General features: G+C 34.8%; 1 protein-coding gene across 3 annotated transcripts in view; it reads right to left on the reverse strand.

The window, feature by feature from the left end:
* The window catches only part of LOC150094771 (RCC1 and BTB domain-containing protein 1-like), a 224173-nt gene that overhangs the window by 131001 nt on the left and 74658 nt on the right, over positions 1-18514 (reverse strand). For all 3 annotated transcript variants that reach the window (XM_090410997.1, XM_090410998.1, XM_090410999.1), the window contains exon 5: positions 16239-16306. In XM_090410997.1, coding sequence (XP_090267123.1) covers positions 16239-16306 — 68 coding nt within the window. The remainder of the gene's footprint in view (positions 1-16238; positions 16307-18514) is intronic.

Consider the following 18514-nt stretch of genomic DNA (forward strand, 5'->3'; position numbering starts at 1 on the left):
CTACAACGAAACAATAGAGTACACTATTTGAGTAAAGTCAGTCAAAATGAAATATTAGAAACTTTAATGCAATCAGGGATACAATTTTATTATCAATTCAAAAATCTAAATATTATTCCATAATTTTAGACTGCACACCTGATGTAAGTAAAACAGAATAAATGACTATTATTATTCGCTTTGTTTCCTGTGACAATGGAATTGTTAAGATCAGCAAAAACTTTTTTAGGTTTTGCAGATATATCAGATTCCACAGGACGTGATTTATGCGCAACAATAATGGAACAACTGGAAAAATGGAACATTCCCATTGAAGACATGCGAGGTCAAGGGTATGAATGGGGTAAATATGAAAGGGAAAAAACATGGGCTCCAAAATTTGCTTTTAAACAAAATCCTAGAGCTTTTTACATGCCATGTGCTGCTCATACTCTAAATTTAATCGTTAACGATTCAGCCAAAGTGAATGCAGATACAATTAGTTTCTTTGCAATTATTCAAGAAATATACAATTTCTTTTTATTCTCTTACAAACGTTGGGCAATCCTTTTAAAGTTCATAAAAATATTAACATTGAAAACAGCCATCAGATACGCAATAGGAAAGTAAAATTAATGCAATCCGCCCTCTACGATATCAGTTACGAGAAATTTACAATGCACTTTTTGAAATTTTAAATAATGAAGATTTTAATAAAGAAACTCAGCATGAAGCACAAACATTATGTGCTAAAATAAAGGATTACAAATTTATTTGCTCTCTTATAACTGGGCATGATTTACTTTAACAGAATAAACCCTGTGAGTAAAATGCTTCAAAACAAAAATATGAACATTACACTTGCTTTAGAATCTATCGAAAACTTTAAAATATTCTTACAAGAGTATCGATCAGATACAAATTTTAAAGAAGTTCTAAAATGGCAAAAGAACTGAGTGAAGAGGTGGACGGAGAATAAGAATTTAAAACTGGTACGGAAGTCTGACGATGAAAGAAGACATGGCAATTTGACTACAAGCATCATGACGAAATACCACAATCGCCTGAAGATAAATTTAGATTGAATGTGTTTTATACACTTCTAGACGTTGCAATGTGTTCGTTAATAGAACGTTTTGAACAACTAAAAACATATTATGATAATTTCAATTTCTTGCATAGATTACTACAAATTAATAATGAAGATTTATGAAAAAATTATGATGATTTAGAGATTCTTTTGAAGGATGGCGACAATAAAGACGTAAATGCAATAGAACTATATGACAAGTTATGTACTTTCCAGGATATTTTTCGGAAGGATAATTTAAATATTCAAAACCCTTTCGATATTCTTAATTTTATTTTATCCAATAATTTATCTTTCCCTAACTTTTCAATTGCTTTAAGAATACTATTAACCTTACCTGTTAGTGTAGCGAGCGGTATACATTCCTTTTCCAAGTTGAAATTGATTAAAAGTAGGTTTTAATTTAAAACCTACTTAAGAACAAGTATGACACAAAAAAGGCTTGTTAGTTTGGCATTAATAGCTATTGAAAATGATATATATGTGGAATTAGACATTAAGAGCATTATTTCTAATTTTATGAATATGCAATCAAAAACCCTAAAATTTTAATTAAAAAAATATCAAGTATATTTATGTAATTTAATTTATTTTCTGTTATTCTGTAAAAATGTTATTTTTTGAATACTAATATTAAATGTTCTAATTATTTCAGAATTCTTTTCTTATTTTCTCATCTATCTTGAGTTTCTTTTATTTTCCTAAAAGACAGTTCCACTTATAAAAATTATTAAAAATTTTTTTACAAGTTACTAAGAATTTAGTAACTTGTAAAATGAAAGAATTTTTTAAACTTTAGTTCAAAAAATTTTAACTTTAATTAAAATTCATTTTAATTTTGTTAGCGATTCGGGTCGGTGAGAAGGCTATAATTCCTGTATCATTATATTCAATGATTAAAGTGAAGTGGCTTTATCAAAATTTGCTTTAACTTTCGAGAATTTTTTTGAATATTCGGGTTTTTAACGATTATCCTGCTTAGTCAACATCCGTGGTTCGTTACATTTAGGGAACCAAAGTGTGGCTGTTCTGTCAAAATTTATTTAAGAAATTTCAAATAATTTAAATTTTTATTGTCGTAAAAGAACCACACAAGCCCGGATTGTTACAGGGGCACTTAGATAGACATTGCATGCAGGCGGCAAAGGCTCTAGAGAAACTACTAGATTTCATGCCAAATATATAGAAACGAAAAGTTTCAGCAGATGCAAGCATAAATAACCTTATGGGCAACTGGTAGTAAAGGTGGAGTAAGCTCCGGATTACTTTCCTTAGTATTTTCCATAATGTAAAGCACATCTCCTAGAGGAGATGTATGATAAATAAGTCTTTGGCTCTCTATTGTAATACATGATTGTTTATTTATTTTCAGTTACAATCTAAAAATTATTGAACAAAGAATAAAAAAAACAAACAACTAAACCATACTATACTAACATCGGAAGTCGCAGTATCTCTCAGATACAATTTACTGTCAAATATCACAAACCTTTACATAATATGTGTTAAACCAAAATGACAGCTAAAAACAGTGCAGAATATCACTCGTAACATGTGAATGCACAGCTATTCATGACCTCCAAGCTATACACTGAATTGTGTAAGAATATTGATATTAAACATTTTGCTTGTATCTGGCAGATCAGCTGCGAGCTCCTCAGGGTTAAAGGTGTGTTAATCAAAACTCTTGCCACGTATATCAAGGAATTGCCACAATTAATTTCGCCGCAATAATCAAATCCGCGTTAAGCAAGGGATACCTGTATATCATACTGGTATAAATGATCTAGTACAATATATAGAAGAGAGGTAAGTATTGGGAGAATTGGAAGTAAAAGAAACAGGTGTGTCAAATGTTGGTTGGGTTAGATGTGAATAAGGCTGTGGGAATGGATGACACATCACCACGTATTCTTAAGCAATGTGCACCACAGTTGGTTATGCCCTTGACCTGGTTATTTAATGAAAATCTTGCAGTGGGTAAGGTTCCTAAGGAGGAAAGAAGGCAAAATAGTACCACTCCACAAACATGGTTCAAAGACAGAAGTCTCCAACTATATGCAAGTTTATATAATTGCGGTTGTAGTCAAGGTGTTGGAGAGATTGGTAAAGAATAGAATACAGACTTGGGTTGATGGACATAGCATTCTTTATGATGGTCAGGATGGATTTGCAAAGGGTAGGTCTTGTTTTAGTAATTTACTTGCATTTTATGATAAGGTGACAAGTGTGTTAGATAAAGGAGAATCATATACAGTGATATTCTTAGACTTTGCAAAAGTGTTTGATAGATTTCCATATGATAAGTTGGTGTATAAACTACAGAGGATGGGAATATAGTATATTGGTTAGATTATTATTATTACGGGCAACTCCAGGGAGTCAACAGAGTCATCGAGGGAGGCCCTGACATTATGTCAAGAACAACTATTCGACACTCACACAGTATCTATCATTCACAGTCATGGCACCCACAACAGACTCTGGCAGCTTATCCCACTCATTCACCACCCTCCAAGTAAAAAACCTAGCTCTAACACCCTTGCTAACCACATTCTTGCCCAGCTTCCATGTATGGCCCCCCCTAGTCCTCACCACCAGTCCTATTCTCAAAAATATCTACTGAATTAATCTTATAGAAAAACCCTTCAGTAATTTGAATGTCTCGATCATATCACCCCTTTTCCACCACCTATCAGCCAATTTCTGCAACCCACAAATCTTCACCTGTTCTCATAAGGTTCATTCCATAGACCTGCTGGATCAGAGACTAGCTCTCTGAACAATACCAGCAAATTGTGTATTATGGAGCAGTGTCTCAAAAAAGAAGGGTAACCAGTGGCATTCCATGTGGTTCTGTTCTTGGGCCCCCTGCTGTTTAACTTGTTTGTAAATGATATATCATGTGGACTGACTAGGGATCTTCAGTTATTTGCTGATGATGCAAAGCTGGGAAGAATTATAAGTAGCACTGCTGATGTTGAATCCCTTCAGGAAGATGGGAATAGACTTTTTACTTGGACAAAAGAGTGGGGTTGTAGTTTTAATATCGATAAGTGCAAGATGTTGCATTTTGGAGTGCAGAAATAGACTTTTTACTTGGACAAAAGAGTGGGGGTTGTAGTTTTAATATCGATAAGTGCAAGATGTTGCATTTTGGAGTGCAGAAATATAAAGCTGTATATTATATCAATGGTGCCATACTGCAGTAAGTGGATGAGATTAGATTTTTGTAAGTGATGGTTGACAGTAGACCAAAGTTTAGAGGGCATATTGCTAGTGTTGCAAAACGTTGCACATCGTAGTGCTGCTATGATAAGTACTCTAATGTGGATAAGGAAGTGGTTGTGCCACTGTATAAGGCACCAGTCAGACCACACTTGTACTATTGTCCTCAGATCTGGTCATCTGGTTTTCAATGTGATGTGAAGGCATTGGAGAGGATCCAAGGTGAGTGACAGACAATATCATGATTTTGGAATGCTGGCTATGGAGAGAGGTTGAAGAAATGTGGATTGTAGAGTTTGGTGGATAAGAGAAAGAGAGGTGATATGATAGAGACATTTAAGTTAGTGAGAGGATTTTATCAGGTTAATCCAGAGGAGATTATAAAAAGAGTAGAAGGTGAGAGGGTAAGAACCAGAGGTCATTCCTGGAAGTTATGTAAAGGTGTGATGAAGAAGAGTGTGAGGAGTATATTTTTAACATGGAAAATTGTCAGTGAATGGAATGCATTACCAGAATGTGTTGTTAATGCAAGGAGTGTTAAGGATTTTAAGATTCTATATGATAAATATGTTGCCAGTTGAATGAACCTCCCATGATGAGTCTGTCGACTCCATGGAGGGTGTAATAATAATAATAATTATCCTTTGTCCAAACTAACTGTCAGTCTGTTTAGATGATCATACAGCATCTTTACATCACCTCTATTATTAGAGGTGATGTAAAGCTAGACCTCCATTAAGAGAGACCTCCAGGGAGTCAGAGACTCATTGAGGGAGGCTATATACTACACACACCAGTTATCATACTTATTCTTGAATTCATTCACACTGCTTGCACTCACATCATCCAAAGGTAATCCATTCCAATCATGTACCACCCTCTGAGAGAAAAATCTAGCCCTCACACCCTTCTTCGCAGCCTTCATTCTCAGCTTCCAAGGATGTGCTCTCGTCCTTTCTCCACCCTGAATAAATTGAAAAATTCCATCAATTGAAATCCTGTATGAACCTTTTAGAAGTTTGTAAGTATCAATCATTTCAACCCTCTTTCTCCTGTTTGCTAGTGTCTGCAGTCTACAAATTCTCAATCTGTGTTCATAATCAGTATTCCACAATCCTGATATCATGTTTAACACTCCACTCTCCTCTGTACTCTCTCCAACATATCAGAATCACAACAGAAATCAGGAGACCAGACCTGCACACAATAGTCGAAGTGAGGTCTTATCAAGGCCTTGTAAAGAGGCAAAATAACATCCTTATCTTTACATGTGAATGTTCGTTTCAGCATTGCAAGTATCTTTTGAGTTGTATTTGCAATCTTTGCCACATGGCCCTTGAACTTCGACTTCCTATCTATTAACACTCCAAGACCCCTAGCCTCATCAGTTTCTTCTAGCCTAATCCCACCTATATAATACGACATTGGATATTTAATCATGCCGAAGTGAATGACTTTACATTGAACTGACACTCGTTTTCCCATGCCCACAATTCCAGCCTATTCAAATCATTCTGCAAAGACTGCATATCAGCAGCATTCCTGATTACCCTAACTATCTTTGCATCATTAGCAAATAGTTATGTTGCTTGTCATATCCTTCCCAATATCATTAATGTAGAGATTTAATAACAGTGGACCAAGCACTGATCCTTGTAATACGCCACTTGTTACTTTAAACCTTGCAGACTCATTCCCAGTATACCACTATGATATCTGTCAGTCAACCATCCTCTTATCCATGCTAATATTGTATAACTCAAACCCATTTTCTCCAATTTATGCAACAGTCTACCATGCTGTATTCTGTCAAAAGCCTTAGCAAAATCCAAAAGTATCATGGTGTACCCATTCCTCTTGTCTAGTTCAATGGTAACATTGTTTATAGAATGTGAACAAGCTGCTAAAACATGACCTTCCATTAGTAACCCCATGTGGTTCATTGCAAAGTAGAGATTCACTGTCAACCCATTTCTGAATGCGGGCCCTAACCAATTTTTCCAAAATCTTCACCACCACTCCTGAGATACTAATTGGTCGATAGTTGGATACATTCCTTCCATTCCTACGGAATCTTCCCTGTTCAGAGACTCATTAAATATCCTGGTCAAAGGAATGGCCAGTTCAGCTAAACACTTTTAGAACACGTGCTGATATTCCATCAGTCCCTATTGCTGAATTCTTATTCAATTTGTGCAATAGCTCTAATACCTCGGCATCACACACCTGCGTTTCTTCATCTAATGAAGAAGTAACAGTGAGCTCAATGTTGCGTTCACCAGGTTGATAGCTTTTAAACAAAATGGGCACTCATTAACTGAACAACCTCTTCTGCATCTGTAACCCTCACACCATCTGGATTTAGAAGAGTTATTCTTTCATATTCATTCTTTCTTTTACTTGCAGCATATCGATAGAATTCTTGTGGATTGTCTTTAGCATGCAGAGCCAGTTCATACTCAGACTTTGTTTTCCATACAACAGTTGTGACTATAATAGCCTACTGCTTATAACATTCATAATGGACATCATCCTTATGCAAACGGTATTTCTTCCACATCGTCGTTTTCTTACGAATCTCTTGCTTATAAGATTACACATCCATTTGACTCCTACTCTATTTATTCTTCGAACTCTCAGGACACTTTCTGATATCACATCATTTAAGTATTGTTTAAATGCTTCCCATGCACTGTCGATATTCTTTCCATCCAACAACCGATCCCATTCCACTCCCATTATGATTACTCTTTTCACGCTCATCTTTTCTATTTGGTGATGCATTTCTTCATCACTAGCAACCGATCCACCAGGTCTGTAACAACACCCCACTATGTAATTAGTCTTGTTAGATTCCATCTCACACCAGATGGCTTCAAACTCACTGCCACATGAAATATTGTTAGTAGTATTACTACATTCATAGGTCTTAACTCTAACTGGATTAAAAGTCATCCAATATCATTAGCAGCATACCCCCCTCCTCTCCTATCCTTCCTAAAAATACTGTACCCATGACACTCGATACCAGTTAGTAGGTCTGATAGCCAGGTCTCACTAATACCTACAATGTGAGGTCGCAGCATATTGACTAAGGCAACAAACTCTATCCCTTTGTTTCTGATACTCCTAGCATTCGTGTACAGACATAGTAATCTACATGTTGGTTCTTTTGTATTATCTTGTCTGCAATCTGCCTGACACAGTTGGACAACTTGCAGATCTCTATTCTCCAAACCAGATGAACACAAACCCTCATCAACATTTCCATGGCAAAACCCATTCCGGTCATTAACACAGTTATATAACATTGTCGCTCTTACATTCACATTCCTCCCTTTATAATTTAGTTTCCCTGACTCTCTGTGTTAGGTCCCATACCAGTTATTAGTTTTTCTAACCTCCTGATACCAAATGCATTCAGGTGTAGGCCATCCCTCTTATACAAATCCAATCTTCCCTCAAATTCACTCCACACGTCCAAAAACCTCACATCCATTCCTTCTACATAGCCTACGCATTGAATTGTTTGCCATCATAGCCCTTCTTTTTAATTAATTTTTATCACAGCGAGGTAAAATACTAACGATTTTCACTTTCTCACTCTTCAGTCTCGCCTCTTCCAACAACCCTTTCCTTTCATGTCCTTTCTGATACTGAACTTATCGCCAGTTAAATCATTCGTACCTACTATTATTTACTTTCGTTTTTGAATTGCTTGCATTATATTTTAATTTTTGCTCCAGGAAAACTCGATGTTATAACCCGCTCATCTAAAGCATGTTTTATTATAGAGTCACCATACCAAATAACTTCTTTCTTTTTACTAACAATGTCACTTAGCTGATTTCCTGATTTACCTGTTTCTTTGCTTTGTTGTTTCTTATTTTCCTGTTCATTTTTCTTTTTATCCCTATGCTCATTTAAACGTCTCTCAACATTTTTGCAATTCCTGCGTCATCTCTCTGATGATCTGCTTCAACTTCACTATTTTGGCAGTTAATTCATTTTTGTTAACCTCCTCCATGTATACAATAACCTCATTAGCAGGACTAACTTTCTTGTTCTCGCCTGCGGTGCTTTTTTTTTAGCATTACCTTTCTTGCCCTTTTTTGGCGCAATTTTAAACGTATACTAAATACTGAAATATCTTAATAAAAATATATGATAAAATACTAAATACACTATAAAACACTCAAATCTACACTAGTATACTACAAAACACTAATTTTCTAATGGAAAACATAAAAACAGACAAAAATCACCTACTTTACAGGAGCACTAAATTCACCAACCAACCACTATGTATCCTCAATAAAAGCCAAGCCAATTCAATCAACTACAGCACTCCTCAGTTTGACATAATTGGCAAAAAGGATATTTTCCCTCAGTTCATTCCAAATATCACCATACAAACTGAACAGCAGCAATCCAAGTACAGTCCTGTGGCACACAACTGGCACTTATTTTCTCTTTGATTCAACTTCACCATATACTATTTTCTGATGCTTGTCCATCTGCCACTCTGTTATCTATTCAGCATCATGTCTATCCCCATTTGCTCTAACTTATTTACATAAGTTAGCTCTATGTAATATTTGTCAAATGCTTTTGCAAAGTCCAGCAATATAATAGTGTACCATTTCTCTTATGCAACTCAACTGTCACTTCATTGTAGAAAGCTAATAAATTACTAAGACAAGAATCCGCCCCTTCACAAAGCCATGCTGTTCCCCACAAATAGTATCAAATATGATACTATCCATCCATCTTATTCTACCTTTCTAACATCAAATGGTCTATAATATGAAACCTCAGTCTCAGAACTTTCTTTGCATAATGAAACTATTCTGATACTATACTTTTACTTGTGTAGTTAAGGGCACTGCCATTTATATTGTACTTTCCTGATATCTCATTCAATCCCATAGTTGCATTCATACAGATAGTCTACCTTTATTTTCTCATACTGATCCCAGTGTATCAGTCACTATATGACTTCCACTTAGATGATACATATTTGCTTGATATTTCAAACTTTATCTTCAGCTTCTCTCACTTTTTCTACCATGAGCATTCATTAAAGTTACCTTCCATAATCACTTTTCCTTTCACTCACAGGTTCAAATCCCATCTAAAATATGAACTTCTACAGAAAGTTTTCAACCAAAGGCATGCTAAGTTAAACAGTCTCAAACAGAGGTGGTGGGGATTTTCTTCCCAAAAATTCAGCTTTTTCACCCTGCAAAACAAGCAAACTGTTTAATGTGAAGAACATATGCAATTTACAGACATAAACCGAAATAGCTTTTGCTGCTTCAACCAAATCCAAAATCACTGCATTTTTTACCATGTAGCAAAAAAACTTTATGGGATTTTTTTTGGCCTACTGAGTTAGTTTCTTCTCAATTTGATTTTGCCTTCCACACCATGCCCATCATCCTTCTTCTTGTGTTTTTTTACTTCTAGACAGTCTGCCGATCAACTGTGTTAGCTGGAACTTTATCTATTTGGAAATTCCAAGTAAGCATTTCAGTTTTTTATTCACTTTGTAAGATGTGTTACTGAAAATATTGTAAAAATTATTTTCATGCTAATTTCCAAAGCTTGTGTTAAACAATTATTTTAAAATATTCTGAAAAAATATGCGATCAAGCAACATGTATTGTAATAAATATGGTTCGAACTTTTTTTTTTCTTGCATTATTCCGATTTATGGAAAGGTCATATCATTATGCTTACAGATTTAGATATACTGCCATTGTTTAGGAACAACGCTTTTTGCTTTTATTAAAAAGAAAGCATGTTAAATTACATTACATTCTTATTTTCAGACTAATTTTTAAAATATCACAAATTTATATTCAGTAGTATTTCAAATGAACTTGCAGTTGAAAAATGAAACAGGTTATTGGCTGTCTGATAGGTATCAGAGAGTTGTGTATGGTGTGGCAATATCAAGGAAGCAGAAAGTTACAAGTGAGGTTCCACAGGGCTCGGTACTGGGACCTGTATTGTTCAACCTTTATACAAATTACATTGTCAATGGATTGCAAGGGGATATTCAGCTGTTTGCAGATTATGAGAAGCTGGGAAGGGTTATCAGTAATAGTGTAGATGTGACAGCCCTGCAAGAGGATTTGAATAAACTAGACAGATGGGCAAATGAATGGGGATGCCAGTTTAATGCAGCAAAATGTAAAGTCTTGAAGTTTGGGATCCATCGACAGGAGGATGCATACTCGATTGGAGGAAGAGGGAGAGACAAGAGATCTGGGGACGATGATTGATAGAAAACTGAAATTCCAGGAGCATATTGTAAAAGTGATGAAGGTAACCCAGAGTATTGCTGCAATACTGAGAAGGATGCTGAACTGCAGAGATAAAAGAGTTATCATTCTGTTGTATAAGACCCTAATCAGACCACACTTAGACTATTGTTCTCAAATTCGGTCCCCAGGATTTGAAGGGAATAAATTAACTGTGGAAAGGGTACAGAGGCAAATAAAGATGGTTTCAGGACTGTACAACGTCAGTTACGAGGATCGACTGATGTGGACTGTAGAGTTTGGTGGATAGAAGAAGGAGAGGTGATATGATCAAGACTTTTAAACTGTTGAGAGGCAGTTACAGGGTAGACACTGGGGAGTTCTTTCGCTTGGTTGAACAGCAGGAAGGAGTGTTGGCAAGGAGCCATCCCTGGAAGTTACGAAAGGAAGCTGTGAGCAAGAGGGTAAGGACTGGTTTCTTTGCGTGAAGGGTGGTTGAACCGTGGAATGCATTGCCTGAGAGAGTGGTTAGAGCAAGAACGGTCAATGAGTTTGAGGAGTGGTATGATAAACTTTGTATTTCCTAGGAACGACCTCCCACAATGAGTCTTTTGACTCCATGGAGGCCTGGATGATAATAATAATAATAAAATAATAATTATTATTGTTGTTATTTGTAGAATGCTTATTTCACTAATAATAATGCTGTTTAATCTTTTAAAATATATGGTGAAATTATCTGAGATATTAGTTTAAACTTTATGTTGGTCTGAAGTCTTCCAATCACAACTCATCCCCCCCCCATCCACCCACACACTGTCATGACCACTCACAATAACTGAATTATAAATATCTACTTTCTTCTAATTTTTTTATTTCTTACTTTTCACACTGTGTATTTCACATTTGATATCTGAAATCAATAACTTCATTTTACACATTAAGAAATGAAATAATTATTCTCTTATCGATATCCATACTAGACTGATTTCCAAATTCTAAAGATGAACACTTTCTGAAGATTACAACTGCAAATTCAGACAAATCAGCTTGCAGCAATTTGTATAGCTGACTATTTTGAGTAGAAAGTGGGTATGCATTCAAATTTTTGAATGGCATGCAAAGGGGTCACATGGTAGCACTCAAAGGATACAAGGCCAAAGACTGCACTAAGGAAATTGTGTTTGAAGGAAGATCTCTTTTCATGAAAGTGCCTCCATAGCGCAATTGGAAGAACGATGGTATGTTGCGCCATTAGATTGGAAAAGGCCGAAATTCGATTCTCATCATGATGGGAGGAATCTTTATATATGGACTTTTTCAATTGAAGGTGAGTTAGCTGATCTCATACGGAGGTAGCAGGGTTTTTTTCTCCTGGAAACTCATCTTTTCATCCCGCATACAGACAAATTGGCCCTTCAGAACACATGCAATTTACAGACAAAAAATACTAGCTGTGGTGGGTGGTGAATAGTGCTGATGTAGATGATTGGTAGTAGAGGATTGGTGGAGACTGAGAGTTGTACAATAGGTGTCCTCCCGCAATGAGTCTTCGAACTCCTTGGAGGTGTCACGAATAATAATAATAATGAAATAAAAAAGTTGCAAACTTGGATGTCTTGTAATGTCTCAAACACATCATCTAAATAATTTCACACAGGGAAGAATTATTGGAAAGCTTGAAGAAGGCAGCAGAATTACTGATATTGTCAGAGAGTTTGGAATCTCAAATAGCATTATATCCAGGCTCTGGGTACAATGGAATGTATTCCTGATGGTTGCTAAGAGGTAGTCTTCTCTCTCCCATGGAGTATGAAGACAGACTTTTAGTTACAACAGCAAAATGTAATCGACGAACCACAGCAGGTTAGCTTGCAAGTCGGCTCCATTCAAGCACAGTTCGGCAGATATCTCAACAAATTGTGGCAAGACATCTGTGACAAGTAGGCGTATACACCTGAAGGCCTCTAGTCTGCATTCCTTTATTCACAGCTCATCGTAGAGTATGTTTTCAGTGGTGTTGTATCCACAGAAATTGGACAAGACACAAACAGGTTAATTACTCTTTACAGATGAATCGTTTTACTATTTCCTCTGATTCTAGATGACATCTGATCTGGCATGAAATGGTACTGCTTACCATAGTGAGAATGCTCTTGAAAGGGATGGATATGGTGGTGCTGAGGTCATGGTGTGTGGGGAGACATTATGGATGCACCTAGCTAGAAGTGCTGGTATCAACGAAGTTCTTTAATGTCATGTTTGATTGTTCCGTGGTGCTGTAAGCAAAGAATTCATTTTTTATGAATGACAAATGCCACATCACATCGTACACAAGCAGTAGAGATACTTCTGGAGACCAAGGATATTAAATGAACCCAGTGGACAGCATGCTCCCCAAATCTCAACATCATAGGAACACGTTTAACTGGCCCACTCTTCTTTGCCATGCAGTTGCACTGCATAGTACAATGTTGTGAGAGCTGCATCGCAGTTCAGAGTAGACATATTCCATATTGAAATGTCTCTCCACATAATTTGCTGCAAGAACTGTACAATAATTCCTTAAATGCGTGCTTTGAAAATTTGTAACTATTGCTAAAAATGTACTGAAGTTTAATTTGTATGAAATTAAAAGACAAATATAACATTTTTTTTTTACAAATATAATTTATTAGCCTGCTAGCAATAAATTAATGTCCATATTTGGTTGTAGTCATGAAAATCTTTTCATGACTACAACCAAATATGGACTCCAACCTTGTTTTCTTTCTGTGTCACAGTATTCAGTTCTTTAGGGAATAGCGATCAGCTAAATTTTTACAAATACTTGTTATTTTCTGTCCTTAAAAAAAAGGAAGATAGCTGAGCAGCATGAAGCATAAAGAGAGGTGGTCTCTAATAGAGAATCTTTTTTTTTTCTTTGAATATGCCATAACATTATTTTTTTTACTTTGTTATTTTGTAGTAAAAAATATTATTAGCACTACTGGGAAAATTTCTCATCTTCGGCAGACACTGCTATGAAAATTTAAAAGAACAAAGTTTCACTATTGGCAGACTGCATTCTTATTTACTAGGAATGGTCTTATAATATGCACATTTCAAAAAATATGATAGTGTTGTGGGGAGGAGGGGAAGGTTAACAATCAAAGACAAAATACAATTTTAATTCTATCATGAAAATTTTGGAAATGAAATTTCACTTTTGACATATGCATCTATACATATTTTGAATGATAAATTATAATAAACATATCTCTTCTTCAAAATTGCTGCATAATATCTAAATGAGCAGAAAATATGTACGTAACACTCTACTTTATAACAGTTTATTTATAATGAGCGATTCTGGGAAACCAAGAGAGTTGAAGCACAAAGAACTGAAGATTACATTAAAGATTATACATTACATGACATGGTTCAAGATTATGTATAGTTCTCTTAAAGCAAAATCATAAAAGTGAGAGCCTTTATGTAGTCTGTGAAATATTCTTTGAACTATGATTATGAATAAAAAAAAAATAAAGAAAACTTAATTTAGAACATATGGGGGCTATATTGTTTTTTACAATTCAGATTTTCATTAATTTATAAAATAATTATCTTGAATCAAATTCTTGGAGAATAAAATGTATTATCAACATTAAACACAATTAGCACAAAAAAACTGATAATGACATTGGGTTTTTCAAAGTGATAATATTTTTATTATTATTATTATTACACGAAACCTCCAGGAAGTCAAAGACTCATCGAGGAAGGGCACATACTTTACAACTCTGTCTACACCTAATTCTCCAATTGCAATTAGCATTGACACCAATGCCATCTACCGCCCACCACCACCACTAGTATAAACAATCACAAACATCCATGCCCATGGCAGGATTTGAAATCGTAGCCTTTTCGCTGGATAGCGGATATGCTAACCACTCAGCCAATCAGGCCGGCTTAATATTTAAGTGAAGAAAGTAGGAAAGGATCTCTTATTTTCCACTAGCATTAATAACTATAATTATACAATGAAAGAAGTAGAAAAAATAATAATTTGTAGGTATTTACTCTAATATAACTAAGATTCCAGTTGCTGAGCATACGGCAAGTAAGTGTGCGTTTCTTGCTATAGATAACTGAACACAGCTATGAATGCAAGGTAATCTGGTTAAGTGTTTTCCTCAGTGTGAAGGATTATTGCACCTTGTAATGGATATGACAGTCAACTTGCACTTCTTATTCATGTTCTTTAAACAGATAGTATGCATTGTAGCCAGGTTTTGCTGGACACACACACACACACACATATATATATATATATATGTATATATATATGTCCTAGCCTGTAGATGCACTATGTCATCATATACTGTTAGGGTTATAAGGTAAGACCTATAACCAAGTTTCAATATAACAGTGGACTATGTCCATAAATGCGCCTCTTCTCTCTCTCTCTCTGTCTACTCCATAGTTTTACATTCTCACATTCCCAATTTCTACTCTTTAATGAATCAAACTGTAATGAGTACCAGCATTGACATTGTTTTACTGCAGCAAAACAGTGGTATCACTGCTGTACTGCTGCAGATGGAAGAAAAATGGTGCACTGTGCCCTTTGACTGGAAAAGACCTAAGTTCAATTCTCATCAAGACAACAGGAAATCTCATATGGGCTTTTCAACTGAAGGCAAGTTTCCTACATCTGTTTGAGTTTGTCCGAGTTTTTTCTGCCAGTAACTTGGATGTCTTAGTGAGCATTCAGGTATATCAGCCAGAGAACAACACATAATTAACAGATAAAAGTACTTAAGGGAACGGATCCACTAGGTTAGAGCTTTTAAAGATAGATCATGATACGTTCACTGTATGTAGTGAATCAGATATGTTCCTACTTATGGGATATTATTAACAGACTTACATCCAACAAAACCGCAGTAGTTTCCAATAAAAATAAATATATTTTGATAAAAAGAATTCAACTTGTTTTCAACAAGAAAAACAAGCAAAACATCTAAATCATTCAAAAGTTTCATCAATCTTTCTTCCCAAGTCTTACCTAGCACCAAACAAAAATGCCATATATTGATCATAACTGTTTTGCAAGAAAGTTCAAGGAAGTCACAAATGCTAAGGATCCTCACACAATGTGACAAAAATCAAGGCTTATCTTATTACACCAAATGTGGTCTGCTTTCATTGAAAATCTAACTGCCACGGAGCTAGGGTATGACACACGTGATGCCAAAGAATGTGACAGCAACAACTAGCAGCATTCCAATTCAGTAATGAATTTAATGTTTTTATTCTAGTTACCTATTTATGTGTATCAATTGTGAAGTTCTGATAATATCTAATGTGTAATTAATTGTTTCTAGTCTTTTGTTGCGTATAAATTTTTGCTAGTACCCCTGATGATGTAAGTCTGACTTATGATACTTATAGGATTATAACTGCTCATTTTTTATTAAATTCATTATTTATCTTAAAATGTGTGTCTTAATACTGGAAGCTTCCCACAGACAAAAGTTCTATTCAAGATTATAGATAATATATTATGTAGATAGTGGCATAGTGTACAGATGGAGAATTAAATAGTGTAAATGGCAGGTAATAATCAATAGGTAAGACAATAATCAATAAAAAAATATCTAAAGTTTTATAAAAAAATTTATTACCTCTCCATTATCTAAAACAGCCATTGATGAAGTTTGACCACAAGCAATAGATATACATCTTCTAGAACCTGTTAGAAATATATTTCACATACTAGGTCATATAATCATTACTAAGAGTTCTACATTCTCGAAGACTTAAATATTTCCTTATCTGGGCAAGATTAAAAAATGTATTAAAACATAACTATTTACATATTCATTACCATTTATATATCTGTAGGTTGTTATTTTTTTAAAGTCAATTTTGTTTGTTTCTCTGTTATACAAATTTTCATGGTTTCACTCAACCATTTGACTACCTAAATGTTTGGATCCAAAATTTTACCTCAAGGGATAGTTCAGCTAGCACTCAGTGACATATCAGAATGCCATTTAAGAGATTAGATTCTGATGCTAGCTGGAGCACAAGTTATACTGATCGTTGTCATTAAAATATTATTATCATCCTTAAATTGAGACAACATTTTATACGATATGTGTCACCAATACAAATATGATTCTGGGTTAATTTTATGTTGGTGAGGGGAAAGTGGAGCCTGGAAGAATGGAATGCTGGAATAAACATGGAACAGCAGGTACTACCTTGATTATTGTAAATTATACTGTAAAATTTTAATTATAAACTCAACCCGAAATGAATAAATATCCTAGAGCATTTCTTCAAATCAGTAAGATTTTTTATAATACAATGTTCCTTTCTATAAAGATATTTCAAGTTTCTGGTGATACAGGAAAACCTTGCTTAAAGCGATTAATTAATCCATCAATTAATGAATGCTGGGCAAAATCGCATTAAGCAAATGCAGTAAACAATGGAATAATTATAATTCATCCATCAGTTAGCGTAAAAATTTATGCTAACTGATGAAAAAAATTATAGTATAAGCTATATTAGAGGATAAAGTCATCAAAGTTAATAAAAATAATTGCTTAAATTTTTATTTAATGTCTAAATATTTGAGCTACTTTTTTTTTTTTACACAAAAATTAAGTCAAGATGTATGAATCGTGCTTGACTTTTTCATCTTGTCATGCAATATGCAATAGCTGGCGATCGCTTTATCAAGATTTCAGCAGACTTTGAAGCTTCATTCCATATCAGGATCAGCATCAAACAAAATTTCCTTAGTATACTCAATGTGATTGAAAACTAGTTCAAGTTCTTTTGCAGTTAGCTTCGTAGTAATAAAATTCTCTTTTAATTGCTGTTCTTTTAATTGAAGGAGATCATTCTCGCTGAACTGTTCTGAATGAGAATCGAGCAAGTTTCTCACATCTTCATTATCCAGTTCGTTAAATCCAAGTTCTTTTCCAATTGTGCTGATTTCTTCAATAACATTATATCTTGGATTTTGCACATGATAAACTAACATAGGCTTGAGTTTAAAGTCGCCTTCTGCATTTCCTCCTAATAAAAAAGTAAGACGATCTTTAGATACTTTTTATCCTGGTTGAGATACTTCAGTTTTAGCCATGCTTTTCAGTTTGGCATACAAAAGCGACCAATTTCGTCGACTTGAATATTTGTCGATCATCATGATCACCCTCCTGAATTATCCTTTGCAATTCTTCAGGAAACTTGGCCACAGAATATTTATCAGCACTAGCAGATTCCCCAGTTATTCTTACATTATGCAATCCAGTTTGATTTTTAAAACGGGTCAAACAATCCTAAACTCACAGTAAAGCTTTCACATTCCTCTTGAAATTGGTCTCTTTCAATGAGGTAAAAATATTGAGTTTTTGCCTGAATATTCCCTGTACTAAGAGGTATTCTTTTTTGGTTATAATCCTCACTCCAGGGTGATAGAAGATGCTCCATCTTGATCATTAAATGGCTTCTGTTTCGGCTTTCTTAAAGAAGCAGTAGCAACTTTTCCTTGTTTTTTTTTTTTTGTATTCTTTGCTCTTATTTAATATAGTCCAAACTGTAGACTCGCTGTATCCCAGGTTTTGTACAATCATTGTATTACTAGTGCTACTTTCATGTCTCTTAATGACTTCCAGCTTTTCTGCTTGCTGCAGATTGGCAACAAAATTTCGCATAATGTAAAAAAATCACATTAACTGATTAATTACTTGCTTAAAACGGGGAAATATTATCATTTGACTCAATCATGCTAACTGATTATCGTGCATATCGAATTCGTGTTAAGAGAGGTTTTCCTGTACATTATTTTAAAAGTTGGTAACAGCACTATAGTTTGGTAGCAGACGAAGAGTCAATTTCTGGAGCTTCTGGAGCATTGCATAACAATAAATCATACTAATGATTA

Source organism: Typopeltis vanoorti, chromosome 21 (genome assembly GCF_054136105.1).
Source record: "Typopeltis vanoorti isolate ZY-2024b chromosome 21, IOZ_Tvanoo_1.0, whole genome shotgun sequence".
NCBI classification, from domain to species: domain Eukaryota; kingdom Metazoa; phylum Arthropoda; class Arachnida; order Uropygi; family Thelyphonidae; genus Typopeltis; species Typopeltis vanoorti.